Source organism: Echinops telfairi, unplaced genomic scaffold (assembly GCF_000313985.2).
Source record: "Echinops telfairi isolate 266 unplaced genomic scaffold, ASM31398v2 ScPeMD7_7427;HRSCAF=8465, whole genome shotgun sequence".
NCBI lineage: Eukaryota > Metazoa > Chordata > Mammalia > Afrosoricida > Tenrecidae > Echinops > Echinops telfairi.
Genome location: NW_022111327.1, coordinates 3536270 through 3558502, shown reverse-complemented (window position 1 = coordinate 3558502; position 22233 = coordinate 3536270). Strand labels below are relative to the sequence as shown.

Sequence of the window (22233 nt, the reverse complement as noted above, 5' to 3'; positions counted from 1 at the left end):
CACAATTGATGTGTGTATGGATTGGGATAACAGTTGTATGAGCCCCTAATAAAATGTTAAAAAAAAGAAAAAGAAAATAACTGAAAGTCCAAATATTTTGTTTCCTATATATTTAGCACAACTTTAAGAAAAGATGGGACAATCTCATAGAGTATACAAGGGAGGGGATGGGATGACAGGGTAAGGCTCAAGGGATGATGTGAGGCTAAAATGAAAATCAGGTTTCATGGCTTATTTTCAAGGTCACATTAGTATGTTTAATATATACCCATCAAAGAAAGAGCATCACAATATTATGTATTCATTCTTGTTCAAAAGGCCTATCAAGCTATCTGCAGGCTGCTCTCTCCTAGAACACATGATGGGCCATTTGGCAATATGTCAACAGTCCACTCATTTTTAGATTTTAGAGTTTGCTGTTTAATACCCATGGGTGAAAACAGAAATTGGCTAACCTACTTCCCCATTGCATCCATCCTACTTCCTGCTGCAAATAGTCTTATGGGAAGATTCAGGCTGTCTTCCTACATATCTTTGATACCTACAATTCCTTTTACACCTTCCCTAGTTGGCTCGCAAGAGGTCTGGTACCTCAATCAGCTCTGTTTTATTTCTTTATTTATAAGTAGGCTGGTCCTCATTTCTCTCCTCCCGTTTCTGACATACTCTTGACTTTCACATCATCCTTATGGGAAAGGGTGAGAGAACTGCCAAAGCAGAGTGGATTTTGAGAACTCTTCTTGATGTTCCTGAAGCCGCAGAATGCACTAGAGTGAAGGAATTGATGAGAAAACAGAATAGGTAGCTTAGAGCTAGTTGTAACAGCCCTTAAATGTAATTTCTTTTGTGATAGAGTTACTAAAAGTTTCACAGCAGGTTAAATGATTACATGCACATGCCCAAGCAGCATTCTAGTGGCAATGTGAAGATTGAATTTAATGGTGAGTGATAAGGAGCCAGAAAAGGCAACAGTTTGAACCCACCAGTTACTCTGAAGGAGAAAGATAAGGCTTTCTGTTTCAGTAAAGATTTGAACCCTTGGGAAACCAAAGAGGCAATTATATTCTGTCCTACAGGGTAACTATGGGTTGGGATTGATTTGATTGCAGTGAGGGTTTTATTTTTGGTTTTTGGATGGTGAATGGTATGTATGAGTTTGAGAAACTGGTGAGGAAGAACCAGTTAATAGACAATTGCACTAGCCATGGTGGGCTTGTGCTGTGGCCATGGGAATAGAGAGAAGAGAAAATCTTCAAAAGACATTTGGAGTTAGCGTTCATAGGACTTAGAAACTTGTACAGTGAATGGGTGGTTGGTGACGGCGTTAATCAAGATACGGAGTATAAAGTGGCTTACTTCTGGATGGCAGACTTTGTGATGGGTTTTATTTATTTTGCTCATTTGAAATTTCCATTTTTATATTCCATAATTAACTTTAAATGAAAGCAAATAATCAAAGGATGTCTTTGTGCATTAGAAGGGGTTATGAAATGCAAATATCCAGGTCAAATACCATTTCTTTTGTTAAGAAGGGGTACTGCCCCTCCTCAAAAAAAATGAAAAAAAGCTCTGTTGGGTGGAGCTTTCATATTATGTATGGATCACTCTGATTTAGTGCACCCAGTGGCATTGCCTGAGAAGGTTCTCTCTGGTCACAGTGAATTTTTTTGTAAAAGCAGTTTCACTGGAACCTTGTTTGTTGTGATGGCCGACTTAAGAGAACAGCATGTGGCTGTGAAATTTTGTTGTTATGTTGAACACAGCGTACTAGGACAGCGCTATGAGAAAAACGGAAGTGTCCTAGTGGTTTTCTAGCTTCACAAAAGGTGAACCTCATTCTCAACATCCGTCAACTTCCCAAACGGACAAAAATGTCGACTTGTAGTGAATTTGGAGTTCATTCCACCAGGCAAGACTATTAATGAAGCTTTCTATTTAGACGTTCTGAAAAGTTAGCATAATACCATGCGACTAAAAAGGGCTGATATGTGGCACTCAGGGAACTGGTTTTGCCACCATGACAATGCACCTGCTCAGTGCACCAGTTTTGGCAAAAACAAAAATAAAAGCCCAGCATGCCTCTCTTGCCCTAGGCACCTTACTCACCTGACCTCTCTGCATGAGACTTCTTTTTGTTTCTGAAAATGAAGAGGGAAATGAAAAGACAGCAATTTGACAACATAGAAGAGGTGAAGAAAAACAAGAGAGGTACTGTCAGCCATTTAAACGTGAGTTTGGTAAATGTTTCCAAGAATGGAATTGCAGATTTGACAAATGTATTCAGTGTAATAGAGAGTACTTTGAAAGTGAAAAGGTTGTTTTGTAAATAAATACATACTTAGCTTTGTAAAAACAATTCAAGTGACCTTGCATGTATCCACAGAAGCAGGACTCAAATGTAGTCTGACCCAGATCTTGGCAGAACATCCTGAGATTCTCCCAGAACTTGAGACGATAGGCAGGCTTGTGGTGCACTTCCTGGATGTTGTTTCAATCTGCCTCTCTACCTTGTGGGGGCTTCTTATCTAGCAGGATACTGGAACAAGGCAGCTTCTCATGCAACTCCCTGGTTCCAGTAAAGCATTGACCTTTTCTCCCCTTGGGTATGGATGCAGATGTAGTCTTATTGTTGGTTCTTCAACAGTTGCTTCCTGGATATATGGGCTGTCGTTTAACCCCTTCGGTTCATTGTAGTTGTTTGTTTGTCCCATGGGCTAAGGGACATGGGAGCTGACATCATGCTGATTTTACATATGCTGTCTGTATAAGTAACAAACTCTAGCCACTGGGGCTCTGTTTCCTTACTGGAGGAACCTGTGAAAGTATGGCACGTCCACTTCACAGTTGCCACTGTTCAGCTTCTTGGACTGTTGATTTCTTGACAGTACTACCTTGTCTCTTTGTTTAACACTATAGATCTAGTATCTGGCACAGAATTAAATATTTTAAAAACACACGCTGAATTTTTAAAGTTACAGTAAACAGCAATGCATAAAGAGTATGTATCTAGCAATGATGAAACATATAACTTTCCTCTAGTTCTTGAATGCTTCCTCCCCCCACTATCATGATCCCAATTTTGCCTTGCAAATCTGGCTAGACCAGAGGATGTACATTGGTACAGATAGCAACTGGAAACACAGGGAATCCAGGATAGATGACTCCTTCAGGACCAGTAGTGAGAGGGGCGATGCCTGGAGGATGAAGGGAATGTGGGGTAGAGAGGGGGGAACCAATTACAAGAATCAAGTATAGCCTCCTCCCTGGGGAATGGACAGCAGAGAAGAGGGCGGAGGAAGACATCGGACAGTGTAACTTATGACAAAACTATAGTAATCTATGAATTGTGAGGGGTTCATGAGGGTGGGGGGAATGGGGAGGGAGGGGAAAATGAGCAACTGATATTAAGGGCTAAAGTAGAAGGCAAATGTTTTGAGAACAATGAGGGCAACAAATGTACATACGTGCTTGACAAAATGGCTGTATGTATGGATTGTGATAAGAATTGTACGAGCCCCCAATAAAATAATTTTTAAAGAAGAATTGTTCTTATAAAGAAACTCGGATTAACCCCTGAAATATCTTACATAAATTATTTATCGACTTCTATAAAAAAATAGTATGTATCAAACACATTACAGTGGGAGCCTTGTGAGGTGGGATGGAGAGTCTAAAGGCAAAGAAAGGAAAAACAAAACGAACTAGAACAAGACAGGGGTTTTCCAATATACATATTGGAAATGTATGTATATCCTATAAATTAGACTCTAGATTGTGGCATTTGGCTTGTGTGTGTGCATACATGCATATATTTAATAGAATATATATTTAATCAAAGAATAATGAAAAACCCAGAGCACTTCTTCCAAGATCATGAACACACCTTCTAGGATATATCCTAGAAAGAAGTCCTCTGGCTCTCTCATTATTCCTTGATTAGTTTATATGATTATTTGACACCTTGTAAGCCGAACTTAGTTGAAGACACTAGGTCAGGATCTAAAAAGCTGTGCTCCACACAGCCCAAGTCATTCTCTTAGAATCTACCTCCTGACTGGCAGTATCTTTGCAAAGAACACAGTGGTACTGTCATTGTTTTTATATATTGGATTTTCTCATAGATTTTTTAAAGCGTTCACTGCGTAAAAAGTAGCAAATTGTAAAGCACTAGCTTAGTTTCATCTCTAACTAGGCTCTATCTTAATAGTGAGATTAAGGCAAAAGTAACTTGGCGGCTTTGTAGGAGAAAATAAAAATCTGATAATGTGCTTCCATAAAAGATTCCAAAAAACAAAAGCATAAAAAAACACTCCATCGAGTAGTTGCTGACTCATCGGGGCCTGATAGGACAGGGTGGAACTGCCCCTGTGGGTTTTTGAGACTGTCACTCTTTTTTTTTAAAGATCATTTTATTGGGGGCTCTTACAGCTCTTATAACAATCCATACATCAATTGTATCAAGCGTATTTGTACATATGTTGCCATAATTTTTTTCTAAACATTTACATTCTATTTGAGCCCTTGGTATCAGCTCCTCTTTTTTTTCTCCATCCCCCCTCCCACACTCGTGATCCCTTGATAAATTATAAATTATTATTATTTTCACATCTTACACCCACTGCTGTCTCCCTTCCCCTGTGGTTGCTTCCCCCCTCCTTTCCTCACTTTTCCCCTACCCTCCTGGTATTTCTATTCCCATTTCTGTTCTTGAGTGGTTTAGAGGCTGGTGGTTTTGAATCCTCTTGTAAAAGATTCCAGCCAATAAAACCCCTTGGGGTAGTTCTGTTCTGTCACATGGGGTTATTGTAAGTTGAAATCTACCGGACCACATCCAACACCACTACCTTCCCAAACCAAACCAAACCAAACCAAACTCGACCACCATGGAAGTTGACCCTGACTCATAGCGGCCCTAGGACAGGAAGAACTGCCCCTGTGAGTTTCTGAGAATGTAACTCTTTACAGGAGTAGAAAGCCCCATCTTTCTCCAGAGGGGAGCCCTGGTGGTGTAGTGGTCCTGTGTTGGGGCTGCAATCTTCATGGTTGGCTATTCGAAATCAGTAGTTGCGTGGGAGAAAGCCTGGTCTTTCAACTCCATAAACAGTTACAGTCTTAGAAATCCACAGGGGATCCCTATGAGTCAGCATTGGCTCGATGGCAGGGGGTTTGTGGTTGCTTTTCTCCCTAGGCGCGGCTGGTGGTTTCAAACTGCTGACTTTGAGGATCACAGCCCAATGTATAACCATTACGCAACAACTTGGCAGCTACAAACTTAGGGATATTATACCATACTAAAATGGCAGGCAGCATTTAGATAATGGGAATTCTTTGGCATTAGAAGGAAGGAATGGGAATTGTGCTCAAAACACAGAATGGTTCCCAACTCAGAATGGCGTTTAGGAACACCACTTGGATCTGTTGCTGTTGGGTGCCATCTAGTCCATGTTGATTCACAGCGACCTCAGATGACAGAGCAGAATTGCCCACAGGGCTTCCCTGGCTGTAATCATTCCAGGAGCAGATCTGATCGCCGGGTCTTTATTTTTCTGCAGAGCCACTGGCCAGGTAGGGTTGATGAGTACTTAACTGTCGTATCACCAGAGATCCTTCGTACTGATTTAGGACTCACAAATACAGCTTCCTTATTTGGAGTGTGAGGAGGGTGGGAGAAAGGATGATACCGTGTACATTTTGTTTTTAAATAAGATCATGTTGTGTTTTCAGTGCAAGTTTATCCCTTGTGCCTGTTTAAAACCTCAAATAATTCCCTGCACTTAAACAGATTGGGCTGTGTACTCCTATTACCTTCCATTGCTTAAGTAGGATTTTCTAAAAGTCTCTATTGGATTGTTAGATATGAACGAGGTCCAAGACCTAAATATCATATTTTGCCATTTCTGAGGTTTCGTTTTCCCCACATGTTATTGTTTCTGATTATAGAAGGCACCACACAATCATCGTAAACACTTAATGTGGTAGTGTGCCTATTTCCCCCACAACCCACCTCCATCCCATCCTACACACTTCAAGAAATTGCTAGGAAATAAATGGCACATTTAAAATCTGATGGTATCTTAGATTTGAGAAGCTGCCACATTATACACAGGAATAATAAGCTTTATACATGTGAGCAAGAACTACTTACGATGAGGTCAACCACTTCCTTGGTCTGAGTCTTTCCCAGTGGATGTCAACATTTACATGCGCCTGAGTTAAAATTCAAGCTACAAATCAGGACTTTCTATGTTTCTTTATTTAAGTGCCAGCAGATTATTATACCACCATCCACAATTATTCTTTATATTTGTTATACTTACCCCTTTCTCAACATGCCCTGCTATTTTATGTTTAGAATGTTCTCATTTATTGCTCACTGCAAAAATCCTACCCACCCCAACAGAGTTGATCTTTTTCCGCTTCATGTCATTATGTACATGCTATATATGCCTCTATGTGTTTATCATACTGAGCTGCAATAATTTCTTAGGTGCTCATGGTCTTGAATTCCTTGAGGGAAGTTAACTGTTCCTTATTTATAATGATATCCCTGGTATTCATCAAGTATTTAACGAGTGAACAAATGAAGCAAAGCAAAGAAAGAGGAAAAGAAAACACACACGGTAACCCCAAACCGAACCCACCGGCCAGGGTCCATTTCAACTCATTGTGATTCTTTCATAGAGTTTCCAGGACTATACATATTTACAGGCACAGATTGTCTCATCTTTCTGGTGGGTTTTGAACTTCCAAACTTGTGGTTAGCCATCCAGTGTTTATCCTGCAGCACCACCAGGCCTCCTTGTAAAGTGCCATGGGATCTGTAAGTATTGTATTTCATTCAGTGGTGTCTTCCCCCCCCCCAAAAAAAAAACCTTATTTATTGCCAACAATCCATGCTGACACCCCTCCACTGCCACCCTCACTGTGGATTTCTGAGATTATATTTACAGGAGTAGAAAGCCTAGTCTTTCTCCTGAGGAGCTGCTGGTGGTTTCAAACTGTCGGCCACACAGATCACAGACCAACTTGTAACCACTATGCCACCAGGGCTCCAGAGGTGTCTTAGTCTGACACTTAGCCAAGTCCTCTGAACTCCTAATATACTTAAACTTGTTAACAATAAAAAGAGTTTGTTAGTTTTGTCTCCCCAATCAGTTATAAATCTAATGAGAGGGAGAGATTGACTTCCCTCCTGTATATACTTATTGAGTTTTAGGTAAATTATAGATTCCTATTCTGAGATATGGTTTCTTTTCCAAGAATTTTCATTCAGGATACCTTCATTAATAAGACTAGTAGCAATTTGCAGGAGAGAAATGGGAAGGCTCACAACAGCTTTATTTATTTAGGGTCTAAAATTTCTTTAGAGTTTAGAGTAACCCTCAACACTAAATATCAAAAACTTAATTTTACAGCAATTTAAACGAGAGAAATTTGATAAGTTTGATATTGCTGACAAAACCCAGGGAGCTAATTACTTCAAGATCACTTGAAACCTTAACTCATTAGAGTTAGAAAAATCTCCTGGGGTACTTAAATTCACTATTCCCAGTATGTTACATGATTCAATTGAATATTTTAGATTTTCCTAATAAGAGAAAAATCTAAATTTCATGAAAAAGAGAGATTCTATTACTCTTTGCTTAAGGAAGATACATTAAGCATCTCCTATGAACACCTTGGAGTCCATGGTAGTGCAGACAGGTAATGTGCTTGACTACTTACCTAATGGTTGGAAGTTCAAGTCCACAAAGAGGTACCTCAGAAGAAAAGCCTGGCAGGTTACTTCTAAATCAGCCAATGAAAACTTTATAGCATCCAGTTCTACTATGACACACAGGAGTTCATAGGATTTGGGGTTACCATGAGTCAGAAGTGGAGGCACCTGACTACTGTATCATGTAGAGTTTTGTAACAGATAGGGGAAATAGTGGATGTAGGTCAGAAAAGGCATTTTCAATGCCAGAAATGCTTGTGTATGCTACCAAATGAGTCTCATTTCACTCTCAAGACTAGGTAGGCCCAGACTTTGCCACAAGACCATTATGAGGATCAAAGAGAAAAAGTAAGGCAGTATGTAGTGGATATTGTAAGACATGCTATGATGAACATATAGAAACGTGGATTTGGCAAGGATGCTGTCCAACGTACTGTGGAATCATTTAAATAAGGGAGTCAAGTATCATTTTAGTTGCCTTAGAATTTTAAGTAAAAATTTCAGATCCAGAAGTTAAGAAGAAAAGCCTATTTAAACTCTCCCAATGTGAATTGAATCATTAAAAGAAATACAGAACTAAGAAATGAGACAGGATTCAAAACAGAAAGCATTTCATTCTGATTGCCTGCCAATTCATAAGAAATTAATAGCCAATCAAATGGCATGTATATAAGAAAAATCAGTCCAAACAGAGTGGGCAATTTTAATTGAACTAAAAATCCTATATTATGCCAGGCAATTCTATTGTATGCATTTGTAAAACGTACCCACATGTGAAATTTAGTTTCTTACATGTCTGTATATGCTTCCCAATTTTATACTGTATAGCTCTTTACTCTCCCAGTATCTGAAATATGCCAATAACTATTTTACAGAGTCTATATTATTATATACACAATATTCACTCCATTTAGCTACAAGAGTCAGACAGAAAATGGGGCTTGGGGCAGGGAACAGGCTTACCACAAGATCCTCACAGCATGCTGTTGATGAGTCCTTTCTGGTCAGTCCTAGGAACAGATCTTCAGTTCCCACCTGTTGTTTAAATACAATCTCATACCTAAAGAGAAGTCAATGATAACAAAGATTGAAACGAAGGAGCAATTTTCTGTCCCAAAGGATAAGACTAAGAACCTCATGAGGATATGCTATTACACTCCCCCTCTCCCCCAAAAAGGACTATATAATGTGTTTGCAGTTTTTAAGTACATAGTGAAACATAAAAGAATAGAAATTTAGTCAAGAATGCCAAACACTTAAATGGTTGTGTTTTGTTTATTTCATATATAGTTTCACTCCATGCCATGGAGGTGACTCCAATTCACAGCAACCCTATAGGACAGGGTAGAACTGCCTCTGTGAGTTTCCAAGGCTGTACATCTGATGGGAGCAGAACGCTTCATCTTTCTCCTGAAGAGTGAGTTCTTAGTGGTTTCAAAATGTTGACATTTCGGTTAGCAGCCCAACGAGTAAGTCACACTACACCAACAGGGTTCCTTTCATTATATATTAGTTTCATATATACTAGTTTTCTAAAATATAGCTTAGCTGTTTCCAAATGATAGAAATAAAACAGACTGAGAAAACGTTTAATATTCTAATAAGATGAAAATTAGAAGTAAAAGGAATATTTGGTGGATTTCTGTCCATCAAATCTAGATACCTTCATATGTTAAGTGTAAGCTACAGAGCAGAGAATTCAGCACAGGATCGATTTTTAGTACTGTTTCTATCATGAACTGTGTGGCTTTGGGAAAATCACAAACTTATAGGGTCTCACAATTCCACATTCATACAATTTATGGGGACAGAGGCACCTGTACGAAATGATCTCTGTGGTTCTTTCCACTCTACAATTCTACAATAAATTTAGTGCACCAGTGCACTATCATGTTTGAAAATCAAGTCCTGCAGAATTCATAATTCAATGAAAATGACTTTTGGTGTTTTGTCACATACACATCAATTCACATATCTTTTTTGTTCCTCCCAAAGCTGGGCCCTTCGGAATAGAATCGCTTTTAGAAGCACCCAAACAAGACTTACCAGAAGGAATGAAATCAACACACATTTACAAACTATTTTTCCCTCTGGTTGTACCTTAACAAATAAATGGTAACTCTCCAGATGGGAAGACAAAAAGACTAGATTCTATGAGCCCCCAATAAAATAATCTGTTTTAAAAGACTATATTGAACAATGTGCAAATATGAATGCCCAGGAACAACAACAACCAAAAAGAATTTAAACAGGACTGACAAGAAGTAGTCGTTCCTCATGGGACTTTGTTTCTTAATAAGCCATCATTCTACCAAACATCTCCAAAGTTGAAGTCAGGTTAAAACAGAACAGAAAAGTATTAATAACCCACATGCCTGTGGCTTTCAAATAGATCCCGCTCTTATCCAGCGCTTCAGACGCAATTGTCCAACTGTTTGTTTGTTTTTCAATTTCAGTTTGTCTGGGTGCCCCACAGCATCTCAAACAAACGAAAAACTCACTGCCATCAAGTTGATGACAACTCCTAGCGACACTATAGGTCATGGTAGAAATGCCCCTGTGGGTTTTTGAGACTGTAACTCTTGACAGAAATCGAAAGCCTCGTCTTTCTCCCAAGGAGCGGCTGGTGCTTTCAAACTGCAGACCTTGTGGTTAGCAGCCTACTGTGTAACCACTACACCACCAGGGTTCCACAAGTATTCAGATTCTACATATTCATAATCAAACTTACTGCTTCTGCTCCACGTACTTCCTGGAAGACTTAATGCCATCGTTATTCTTCCAATCATCCAAACTAGTAAACAATGGCATGATCTCTTTTCTTTCATTGATTACATCTACTCAAAAACCAAATCTTTCCTCAAGAATCTCTCAGATGAAGACCCGGATGATCTTTATTTTTCATTTGGTCATTTGTGATTCTTCTTTTGTGAGCTGCTTGTTCATACCCTTTACCCATTTTCCTATTTGGTTTCAGGACATTTTGGAATGTATATACATGAGGAAGAAAAGAAACATTGAAAAGCTCATACAGCAATTTTCTTCATATCTTGACTGGCATCATTAAATTAACCCTTTCATGTATAGAACCTTTCATCTATAAAACATCAAACGCCATGACAAAAAGCAAAAATTTACTCAAATGTGGAGCTTGTCGCATGTAGATGTTTGATGTTCCTTAGACATTAGGGAAAGTGACTTAATTCTCCCCTTTCGTATGGATATTTGGGCATTATATATGCACAACATGAGCTATCCTCTACATTCTTGGAATCTTTCAGTTTTCAAAACAAAGATTAAGTATTTTTGGCATGTTTATTTGAAAGTTGGGAGCTTTAAATTTTTATTTAGTAATCTGCAGTTCACCCTGATTCTACAAAAACAAACAAAATAACCTCACTGCCATCAATTTGATGCCGACTCATAGCGACCCTATAGGACAGGGCAGAACTGCTCCCTGTGCGTTTCCGAGACTGCAACTCTTTATGGGAGTAGAAAGCCCCATCTTTCTCCCGAGGAGCAGCTGATGGGTTCAAACTGCTGACCTTGCAGTTAGCATCCCAATGCATAACTACCACACTACTACGCTACCAGAGCTCCTTTGCTTCTACAGGGGGACTTGGAAAAGTTCATGGAAAATGGAATTTAAAGATGTAATACTTTGTATGAACTTTTTGAAACCCCACATTTTTTGTTTGTTTTGTTTTTTACAGAAATGCCATAGACTATAAAGACATTATTGAGTTTTCATAAAGTTTGAGGCAGATTTTTGGTGTGAATTAGAAAAGCTGTCAAATCATTTGTCATAGAAATCATCCAGAATTAATAAATACATGAGAATTTAGCACAAATATGAACCTGTGTTTACAGGTTATTGTTGTAAACAAATGTTATTTGCTTACAAGTTCTTCTAAATATTCAATCAAATACACACACACACACATACTTATAGCTTCGACCATTCATCTATGAGTTTGCCATATTGTGGTGGTTTGCATGTTAACTGTGATGCTAGAAGCTCTGACACTGGTATTTCAAATGCCAGCAGGGTCAGTCATGATGGACAGGTTTTAGCAGAGCTGCAAGTCTAAGACTAGGAAGAAGGAAGAGGCAGATCACTTCTAAAAAATTAGTAGCTGAAAACTTATAAATGGAAGTAGAACATTGCCTAAAGATGAGCGCTTCGGGTTGGAAAACACAAAAATTGGACTAGGGAAGAGTTGCCTCCTCAAAGTAGAGTTGACTTTAATGACACGGATTGAATAGAGCTTTCAGGACCTTCATTTGCTGCTAGGGAAGCATGACTTAAAATCAGAAGGAACAGCTGCAAACATCCATTAATAATCAGAATGTGGAAGATATCAAGTATGAATCTAGAACAATCGGAAGCCTCAAAAATTAAATGGGATGCATTAGTGAGTGGAAATGGATCAATTGGTATTGGCCATATTGAATCAAAAGGCCATCTGATTTACTATGCCAGGAATCACAAATTCAAGAGAAATGAGCATTTCTTTAAGAAAAATAAATAAGAGTGGGCGGTTTTCATAACAATTACTCTAAATTTCATGTTTACAAACTGATTATATTGAAAGGCTACAAAAGAAGATTTCAATTCTGCTGGCAAAATATACTGAATTCTAACTATAAACCAAACTCACCGCCATCGAGTTGATGCTGACTCATAGTGACCCTATAGGACAGGGTAGAACTGCCCCTGGGAGTTTCTGAGACTCTAACTATTTAAGGGAGTAAAAAAGACCGGCTTTCTCCCTGGGAGTAGCTGGTGGTTTCAAACTGCTCAACTTCAGGTGAGCAGCCCAATGCATGACCACTATGCCATCAGGACTCTTAAATGCTAACTTTATTCCTAGAAAAATCAATAAATAAATCCAGGTAATCATTAGCGGGAAGGTACAACACTTTATAAAAATTATGAAACTGAGTTATTAATTAAAAGCAGGCCTTTGATACATCAATACCATCTGTAGTTTGGTTTGTATGAATGAATGTTTGTAATTTAAGGTGCTGGGATTCTCCCATTGTTAGTTACATTACGCAACTGACATTAAATATAAATTTATAATGGAAATGACTGTATTTTTCTTTTTTTAAATTATATATTGTGAAATATTTCTTTCTTTTAAAAAAAATCATTTTATTAGGGGCTCATACATCTCTTATCACAATCCATACATACATCAATTGTGGAAAGCACATTTGTACATTCATTGCCCTCATCATTCTCAAAACATTTGCTCTCTACTTAAGCCCCTGGCATTAGCTCCTCATTTTTCCACTCCCTCCCCACTCCCCATGACTGTGTTTTTTATTTTCTTAAGATAGTAACTGAAAAGAAGATTTTATGCTTTAGTATTTGTCTCTAAATGAAAAAAATCAATTACATATGTCACTGTAGTTCTATCTTTTTTGTGGCGTACGTCACTTTATGCATCTTGTCAAACATCAGATGGGATCAGAGGGCATATAAACCTTTAAACACATTCCAGGCTTCATTGGACTTACTCAGGGATTTCTCTAGCATCCCACAGGTCATCATGTTCTGCTCCTTCTGGGACCTCTTCCGGATTCCAAATATCTTCACTCTTTTCAGCACTGGTTTGAGGCATGACTATAAAGAAAGGGAAGGTTATACTAAGGCTGTTGTCCATTTCTTCTCTAGAAATTGCTCTCTTATTCCTCGCTACACTCAGTTTGGGACAATTCAAGTAAAATATGTTCTAGTTGTAGTCACTAGCTTATTTTTTTTAATCAAAACAAGCTAAACTAGTAATGACCAACCTTAATTGTTTTGTCAGCACAAAACGAATACATGTTAATGGTAGGTAGAAAATATAGATATAACCAAAAAAGAAAGAAAGAAAAATTTGAAATCTACAATTCAATTACTTAGAGATAAGTATATAGCTGGTATATAGGTATCTAGTTGGGGTTTTTTATCCCTGTAGACAAATATAAGCAAAGAAATTGTGATGGTTAATATTATGTGTCAACTTGACTAGGCTATGGTTCTCGATGGTTTGGCAACCACTATCTAATCACTTTCCATTTTGTGATCTGATGTGAGCAGCCAATCATTTGAAAGAGGGAGTTTTGTTCTAGGTGTGGCCTGCTATATAAATGAGCTGCTTTGGCAAAGCTTTCTCTCCCTTTCTGGACCCTGTACTCTTCTCATCGCCTGACCTCTGATTCTTGGGATATAAACCTACAAAACTCTGGCCTGCCATCTGATCTGCAGATTCCGACCACCCCAGCAACCCCATGAGTCAGCAGAGGACTTCAGACAGCCATCTGACCCACAGATTTTGAGATGTAGCTCTTTCCACCACAGGAACCAGCAGAGCTCTTCAGCCTGTCATATGACTCACAGAATTGGGGCTTCTCAGTCCCCACACCTTCTAATTTCTTTGTCACTCCCATCTTCTGTGTTTCCTTCATGAGGGTGAGTATCGAGCCTGGCTATGTTGTAAGAACTAATCGTTCTTAAATTGGAGCTAGGATTTAGTGTAAACCTGCAATCCATTCATGGATTTTTTTAATCTGCCTTGGCTCCCCTTAGTGACCTCCTTGTTAATTTATGGTAGAAAATCTTATTGATCATCTCCCTGGAACATAAGGATCTTCTGTTAATAGTGTCATTGATAAGCCCCTGGTACTAATTTTTAAGACACTGTTGAGGGGGGGGATATTTGACCAGTGTAGGCTAACTACAAATCGCAACACCTAAATTATTCACGTGTACAGAATAAATCTTTACATGGCTTGATGTTATTTATACAAACATCGGGAGTTGGCTGTCGGGCAAATTTTACAATAATATTCACTGACAACATCAATCACAGGTCTGCCAGAGTAATATATATATGAATACATCAAGTAGGCAGTGATAGACTAAGTCAATGTTTGCCTGCCTACCTACAGTTCAAAACTCTTGGTATAGCTGTCTTCTGCTTCTTCAAACACCATGAATTTTCAGTCTTAAGTCTTTAGGTTAGTTCACCTAGTGGGGTTTCCACAATGGATCCCTCTGGTTTGGCCTTTGGAGGGTGTTGGGCATCTTAAAGATCCAGGATTCAATGCCCTAGTGGTCTATGGCACTTGCTATGGGTCCTTATGGGGTGTACAGAAGCCCAGGACAATGTGGCTTATTAGGTGCATATTACCAGGCATAATTCCCCCTTAGAGCCCTTAAAAGTTAGTTATTTTTCTCCACTTAGAAGTTATTGTTCCCACTTTTTCTAAAATGGTCTTTTTATTTTAACTGTTTTTCAAAAAACCTATAGAGCACAAGGTTGTCATGAACCAGAGAAACTCCACAAAAACTTTTTTGTTTTTAGTGTTTTGAATGGTGACTAGTCTTACTCTCCCCACGCAGGTATATCTTGTTTTATTGTGCTTTGCAAACATTTTGTTTGTACAAATTGGAGGTTTGTGGCAACTCTGCATTGGGAAAGTCTATAAGCACCATTTTTCCTACAGCAGGTGCCCATTCCATATCTGTGTCACATTTTGTTAATTCTTACAATATTTTAAACGGTTTCAGAATGTTCTTGCACACGCTAAAGTACAATGTATATGTATACATTTTGTATACACTGTGAAACCAAAAATTTGCGTGACTCGCTTTATTGGATTGGGTGGTCTGGAGCTAAATCTGTAATAACTCCAAAGTATACTTGAAATTTTTGTACCAAGAAAAAATAGTACATTAATCTCTACTGTTTTGTTAGATAACTTACTTTTTGCTTCTTCTTTCTTTGGTGGCCCAATATTCCCAGGGCCCATGGCTCCAGTAGTTGATGCATAAATTGACTGGAGTAGGAAAAAAAATGTCCAACATTATAACATAAACAACTGGTAATAATTTAATTTTTTAACAACTCAGATTTTATAAGCTTTTCATCTAAAATAGTCATATAGAGTTTCCCAGTTCAATTGCATATCATTTTATACAACAAAGAGACGGATGCCAAGTTTTATTTTCAATGTTTCTTTCTTGTCCTAATAGGCCCTAGGATGGATTGAAGAAATTCTGAGCTAAGCACTGGAATTCTAACCAAAAGGTTGGTGGTTTGAACCCAACAGCTTCTGCACAGGAGAAAGATGAAACTATTTGTTTTTGTAAAGATTTACAGCCTTGGAAACCCTATGAAACCATTCTACTTTGTTCTAATGAGATCACTTTGAGTTGTAATTGACTGGACAGCAGTGGGTTGGGTGGGTAGGGCAGACTTGCCCCAAAGCCAAAATATAGCCACGAGTGTATTCCACCTGAATTTATAAACCACCTCAAGAATAGATGTGATGTATTGACCACTAATGGCCAAAGAGCGGATGAGTTCTGGAATGACATCAAGGACATCATTATGAAGAAAGCAATAGATAATTTAAAAGACACAGGAAAGAAAGAGAAGATCAAAGTGAATGTCAGAGGAGATGCTGAAACTTGTTCTTGAACTTAGAGTAACTAAAGTGAATGCAATAAATGATTAAGTAAAACAGTTGAACAGAAAATTTCAAAAGGCTGCTCAAGAAGATAAAATACAAAAGCCAAATCTATTGTCATTGAGTAGATTTCTGAAGTAAAGTATTAAAATAAAACATGCAAAGGCTAATAAAACCAAAAGGGAAGAACATACTCAACATTTCTCAGGCTGAAAGAACTGGACACATTTAAGCATCATGTTGTAGCATTGAAGGATTCTGTGGTCAATGATTTCAGGAGGTAGTATGTGATCAAGAATCAAGCGTATTAAAGAACAATGTCCAAGTTGCACTGAAGACATTGGTGAAAACTCAAGGCTCTATGAATTGATAGAATACCAACCTAAATGTTTCAATCAACAGAAGCAGTGTTGGAAGCACTCACTCATCTATGCCAAGCAATTTGGAAGACAGTTTACCTGGTCATTTGACTGGAAGAGATCCATATTTGTGCCCATTCAAAAAAAGATAACCCAAAAGAATGCAGAAATTATCATTAATATCAAAGGCAAGTACAATTTTGCTGAAGATAATTCAAAAATTGAATATCGTTGCTGAGATCAAATGGATGTTGGCTAAAAGCAGAGAATACCAGAAAGATGTTCCTGTTTTATAGACTATGCAAAGACTTTGTGGATGATAACGAACTATGAATAACATCTTAAAGAATGGGAATTTAAGGACACTTAATTTTACTCCTGTGGAACTTGTACATAAACCAAAGACAGCCATTTGAGCAGAACAAGTTGAACAGTTAAAATTGAGTAAAATTGTTCATCAGGGATAGAGAATGAACCCTGATAGTGTAGTAATTAAGTGCGCAGCTGAAAAGTTGGCAGTTCTGGCATGTAGCAAGAGGGCAGAATTGACCAAGGGCGTTTGGGGGTATCACGGGAACCCAGGCAGGTGCTGTAGAATGCTGAGATGCTGAATGGATCTTCGGGGTGCACATGCAAGTCATGCTTCAGAGGCTGCATGCAGGAACTCCACTGGGTGAACTGGACTCTATCCAAGACACACGTGTAACCTGAGGACTTAAGCTGGGAAACACATGGTGTCTGAGGAAGCAGAAGACAGCAGGACCAAGAGTGGTGTACTGTTCATTGGAGAACAAACAAAGTCTGGCTACATCAATGCCCTGATTGCTGTATTAAGATATGTATTATTCTGGCAATCCTGCGACTGCCATTCTGATATATTCTGCTTTTGCCTGTTTATATTAGGGTTATGTCAGAGGTAAGTCACCATTGGGGCTCAAAGCTGTGTTATATGTTTCTTTGTTTTTTGGTAAATGAAACCCAGGAAGGTGAGCCTATAGGGAAAGCAAATATAACAAGAGTTTTGGGGGCAGAGGGGAGTATATAAAGTGTGGGGGAGATAAGACGGAGATGATGGCAAGAAGTCCAGGAAGGAAAAGTATGTTTGGAGACTGCTTATGGAAGCAATTGTACAATTATGCTTGACATGATTGAACTATGGAACGATGTGACATATGTATTAACTCTCAAGTTACAGCAAATTAAAAATAAATAAATAAAAAGCATAGATGCAGGTTTTGGGCTCGCACTAAATCCTAACTCCGACAACCCAAAAAACAGTTTTTACATCATGGTCCTACTACATATGTACCTTCACGAAATAATCACTAAAGATAAGGGCGCTACAGCAAAATATGGTGAAGAAAGCAGATGATGCCTGGCTAGCAATCAGAATAGTGTCTGGGGTCCTAAAGGCTTGTATTCAAACAAGCAGCCATCTAAGTGAGGAGTCAACGAAGTCCACACTGAAGAAGCACAGCAGCTTGTGTGATGCAAAGATGACAATTACAAAATACGAATATGGTGAGGAGAAAAGCATCAGAGCTAAAACTGTGAGCACCCAATTTGTGGAGGGCTGTGGGAGACAGTGGGAGCCCCAAACCCATAAGCAGATAATCTAGTCAGACTGAACCACTGGCAGATCTGCTGTAGTCACAGGCAAGAGTCTCAAACAGCCTTACTAACAGGCAGAGACCATTGTAATCTTGATTATGCTAGATCAAGCTCAACACTTGGCCAAGTTGACCACACTATAGATGCAACCTGAATTTGTTCTGGAAGCAAGTATCTCTTACTGGTTCCATGATAGAAATTCCTTCCTGGGCTTTTTGAATGTTGATGGAGGTCTTTTTCTTCTTACACATTATTTGTATTTTTGTCTTTGTTATCCTTACCACCTTGGCGCGATTTTTCTTTTTATTGTTTTTCTGTTGGGTCTCCCAGGTGTGAAGCACAGGAAGAGTGTAAATATAATGATAATAATGGATACAAGGTGATATAGGGAATATAAGGGTGGAGGTGGGTGATAGGGAGGGAAAGGGGATTTCAGGAGTAAATAATGAAGGGGAGGGCGCACTAGAATGGATTGTGATTACATAACTCATAGGCAATTTAACCAGGGGCGGGGTGGGAATGCTCTAAAATTGATGTGGTAATGATTGTACAGTTCTCCTTGATATGATTAAATAATTGAACTATTGAATTGTATCTAAACCACGTGCCAATAAAACTGTTGAGGGAAAAAAGTTGGCAATTCACACTCACCAGCTACTCAGTGGGAGAAAGATGTGGCCATCTGTTCCCTGTAACGGTTAAAAATAAAAGCAAAAAAACTCACTGCCTCCTCATAGCGACCCTGTAGGACCGGACAGATCTGCTCCTATGTGTTTCTGAAGCTATAACTCAGTGGTTCTCAACCAACCTAATACCACGACCCTTTAACACAGTTCCTCATGTTGTGGCGACACCCAACCATAAAATTATTTTCGTTGCTACTTCATCACTGTCATTTTGCTACTGTTATGAATCAGGCGACCCCTGTGAAAGGGTCATTCGGCCCGCAAAGGGGTCGCAACCCATAGGTTGAGAACTGCTGCTTTCCCTCTTGAGTAGAAAGCCCCATCTTTCTCTCGAGGAGCACCTGGTGGTTTTTAACTATTGACCTTACAATTAGCAGCCCAATTTGGAACTACTGCGCCACCAGAGCCATGGAAAACCTATGAGATGGTTCTTATCTGTTTCACAGGTTCTCTGAGTCTGAATTGATTTGATAGCAACAGGAGTAAAAGATGATGGATAAGAGAATAAGATAACCTTATCTGTAAGTGTTCTAAGATCTGTGCAGTATTAGTAGTGTCTGGTCATAGTTTGGAAATAAAATTCAACCATTAAGTAGAGTCTAAGTATTTAGAATTCAAATGACTCACTCAAAGACCCTGGTAACTGCTTGTACTTCTGAACATTGTGGTGTTGAAATAGTTCACCAGCCCCAGTTAATAATGGAATATGTATGTTGAACCACCTCAGGCTTCATATAATAAAAAAAATGTTTGCCATCCTCTGCAAAAAACATGAATATTCCACAGTATAAGAACAGTCTTCATTTCTTCAGCTAAGAACAGCTTTACTTCATATAGGCTTTCAGATCCTCTCATGAGTTTAAAAATCTTGTTCTCTTCCCAATGGTGGGGCTAGTATAAATTAACTGATGTGTTTACAACAGTTCTCTTGCTGTTTTCAGAGAGTGTATTCTCAAAAACACATCACTCTTGTAATCACTCCACAACTCCCAAGATTAATACATGTTGGGGGGGGGGGCGGGGAGAAAAGCAGTTTCTCTCCTAGAAAATGTAATAGTTCATTAGAAACATTAATTATTCTCCCACTGTTCCGATTTTCGAATTCTATATCCTCTAATGATATCTGTACTGCAATATCTGAATGACCAATTATCTCAAAATTGCTTATAACCCAGATATACAGAATCACACGTTATTATAGTAATTTTCCTCTATAAACTGTACAATTCACTAAAATGATCCAAGTGTTTCTGTTCTCATAAGCACTCATTTTTCCCCTAGAAACACTGCTAGATGCAAATAAACCTCATACTACACAAATGCCAAGGACAAATTCTATCTCTGAACTGTTCCAGTTACAGGTTGTCACTTTCCTTCCTTTAGGATCACAAGTTCTCAAATACTTAGTTTTAATTTTTTTTTTCTGGGAAGGGTAGACATAGCCCTATCTTTCTCGGGATGTACCCTCCAGAAATTGTTGTTTTGCTATTTCAGCCAAGGAAACAACAAAAAGACCTTGTTTCTAACTCCATTGAAACATTGTTCCTAATTTTTTTCTCTTGGGTCCTATTTGTTATATCTGCAGTTATTAACGTTCTGATTTTCCTTTATTTGTTCAGCCTCTACTAAGGCTTTTCCCTGATTCAAATTCTTGGTTCCCAATCCTACTTCCAAGTTCAGGTCCCTACTTTTACAAATTTCATTTCCATTTCATGTTTTATTTGATTCTTCTCATTCCACCAAAGCTCTTCCTGGCTACATATTCAGATAGTAATTGAGTCCACTGAACTTGCTACATATTCAGATTACACAGACTTTCCCACGTTATGGGGCAAATATTGGAGAGAGGAATAAATTAATATGTTTGCTCATGGAAGATGGTTTATTCATAGCAATGAAAAAGTCATGAAAATAATTCTCTGCAAATGGATACATTGTATAATAACAGTGAAGTGTCTGCTGCAAATTTTCTTTGGCTTCCCTGACAGTTGAAGAGGAGGAGAGAGGAATGCAGGACACGTTATAAACAAGTGCTTATCATTCAGGGAATACTGGCAGTGACCTTGAAGTGGCTACAAGTCTTTTAGCCAAGGTGAAGCTCAGCTCCCTGCTTCAAAACCCCCTGGGGTTACCAGTTTTGACCCCAAATGCTACTTAATTAATTCGACTCCACAGCCAAGTATGTATACAGAAGCCAATTTTAGTAGGATAAACCTAGTTTGTCCATTAAATGCCTCAAAATCTTTTCACTTCTGCATTCATGGGTAGACAAAAAGGAAAAGGAAGGGGACTAGTACTTTAGGCCCCATTAAGATTATGTAATTGAAATGATTTGTTTTGTGAAATAATGTCTAGGCTTACATTGTCCCAGCTACTATTCTTGCTGTGGTTGTCAAGTATTCTTTGGACATAAATATAGATGACAAACATTGTGAAATGTGGCTATTGCTACCATAGTTACAGAACTATTTTCCTATTCAGTGTTCAGGTGGTTTAGAAAAAAATATAATTATGTTTGCTAGAAATGTGCTAGAGGTTATAATCTCATGCATAATCAGCCTTGCAACCTCCTGTGTATGTTATCAAATTACATAGTCCTGCTACCACTGCAGGTGGAACAAGTTATTCAAATACAGTTTCATAGCTTAATGTGAACAGAAGTAATTTATCTTAAAGTATATGACCACCTGTTCAAATTCAACATCAGGCTCTTCTTCAGGATGAAGTAGTTTAGAGAGGGCTTGCAGAGCAGAAACTGAAGAAAGCGTATCCCTTTCCACCACTTTTTCATTTTGAGATTCCACATTTTCTGGATCCATATTGTTAGATTCTGTATTCTAGGAAGAAGATTATCAAAAAGAAATGTGTTATTTAAGACATTAAGACTTTTCAAGTGTCATATCTCTCTTCTTTCCCCAGAACATTTGTCTTTTTAAAAAAAATCATTTTATTGGTAGCTTGTACAACTCATCATAATCCATCCATCCATCCATTGTGTCAAGCACTTTTGTACATTTGTTTCCCTCATCATTCTCAAAACATTTGCTTTCTACTTGAGCCTTTAGTATCAACTCCTCATTTCCCCCTCCCTCCCTGTTTCCCCCTCCCTCATGAACCCTTGATAATTTATAAATTATTATTATTTTGTCATATCTTACACTGTCTGACATCGCCCTTCACCCACTTCTCCGCTGTCCATCCCCCAGGGAGGAGATTATCTATAGATCCTTGTCATTGGTTCTCCCTTTCTACCCCACCTTTCCTCCACCCTCCCGGTATCACCACTCTCACCACTGGTCCTGAGGGGCTCATCTGTCCTGGATTCCCTGTGTTTCCAGTTCCTATCTGTACCAGTGTACATCCTCCGGTCCAGCCTGATTTGTAAGGTAGAATT

General features: G+C 38.6%; 1 protein-coding gene across 1 annotated transcript in view; it reads right to left on the bottom strand.

The window, feature by feature from the left end:
* The window catches only part of DNAAF6 (dynein axonemal assembly factor 6), a 54195-nt gene that overhangs the window by 16197 nt on the left and 15765 nt on the right, over positions 1-22233 (bottom strand). Inside the window, exons 2-5 of the mRNA XM_045298580.1 lie at positions 21527-21676; positions 15478-15550; positions 13244-13349; positions 8681-8777 (exon numbers count right to left, since the gene is read on the bottom strand). Of these exons, the coding sequence (XP_045154515.1) occupies positions 8681-8777; positions 13244-13349; positions 15478-15550; positions 21527-21676 (426 nt within the window). The remainder of the gene's footprint in view (positions 1-8680; positions 8778-13243; positions 13350-15477; positions 15551-21526; positions 21677-22233) is intronic.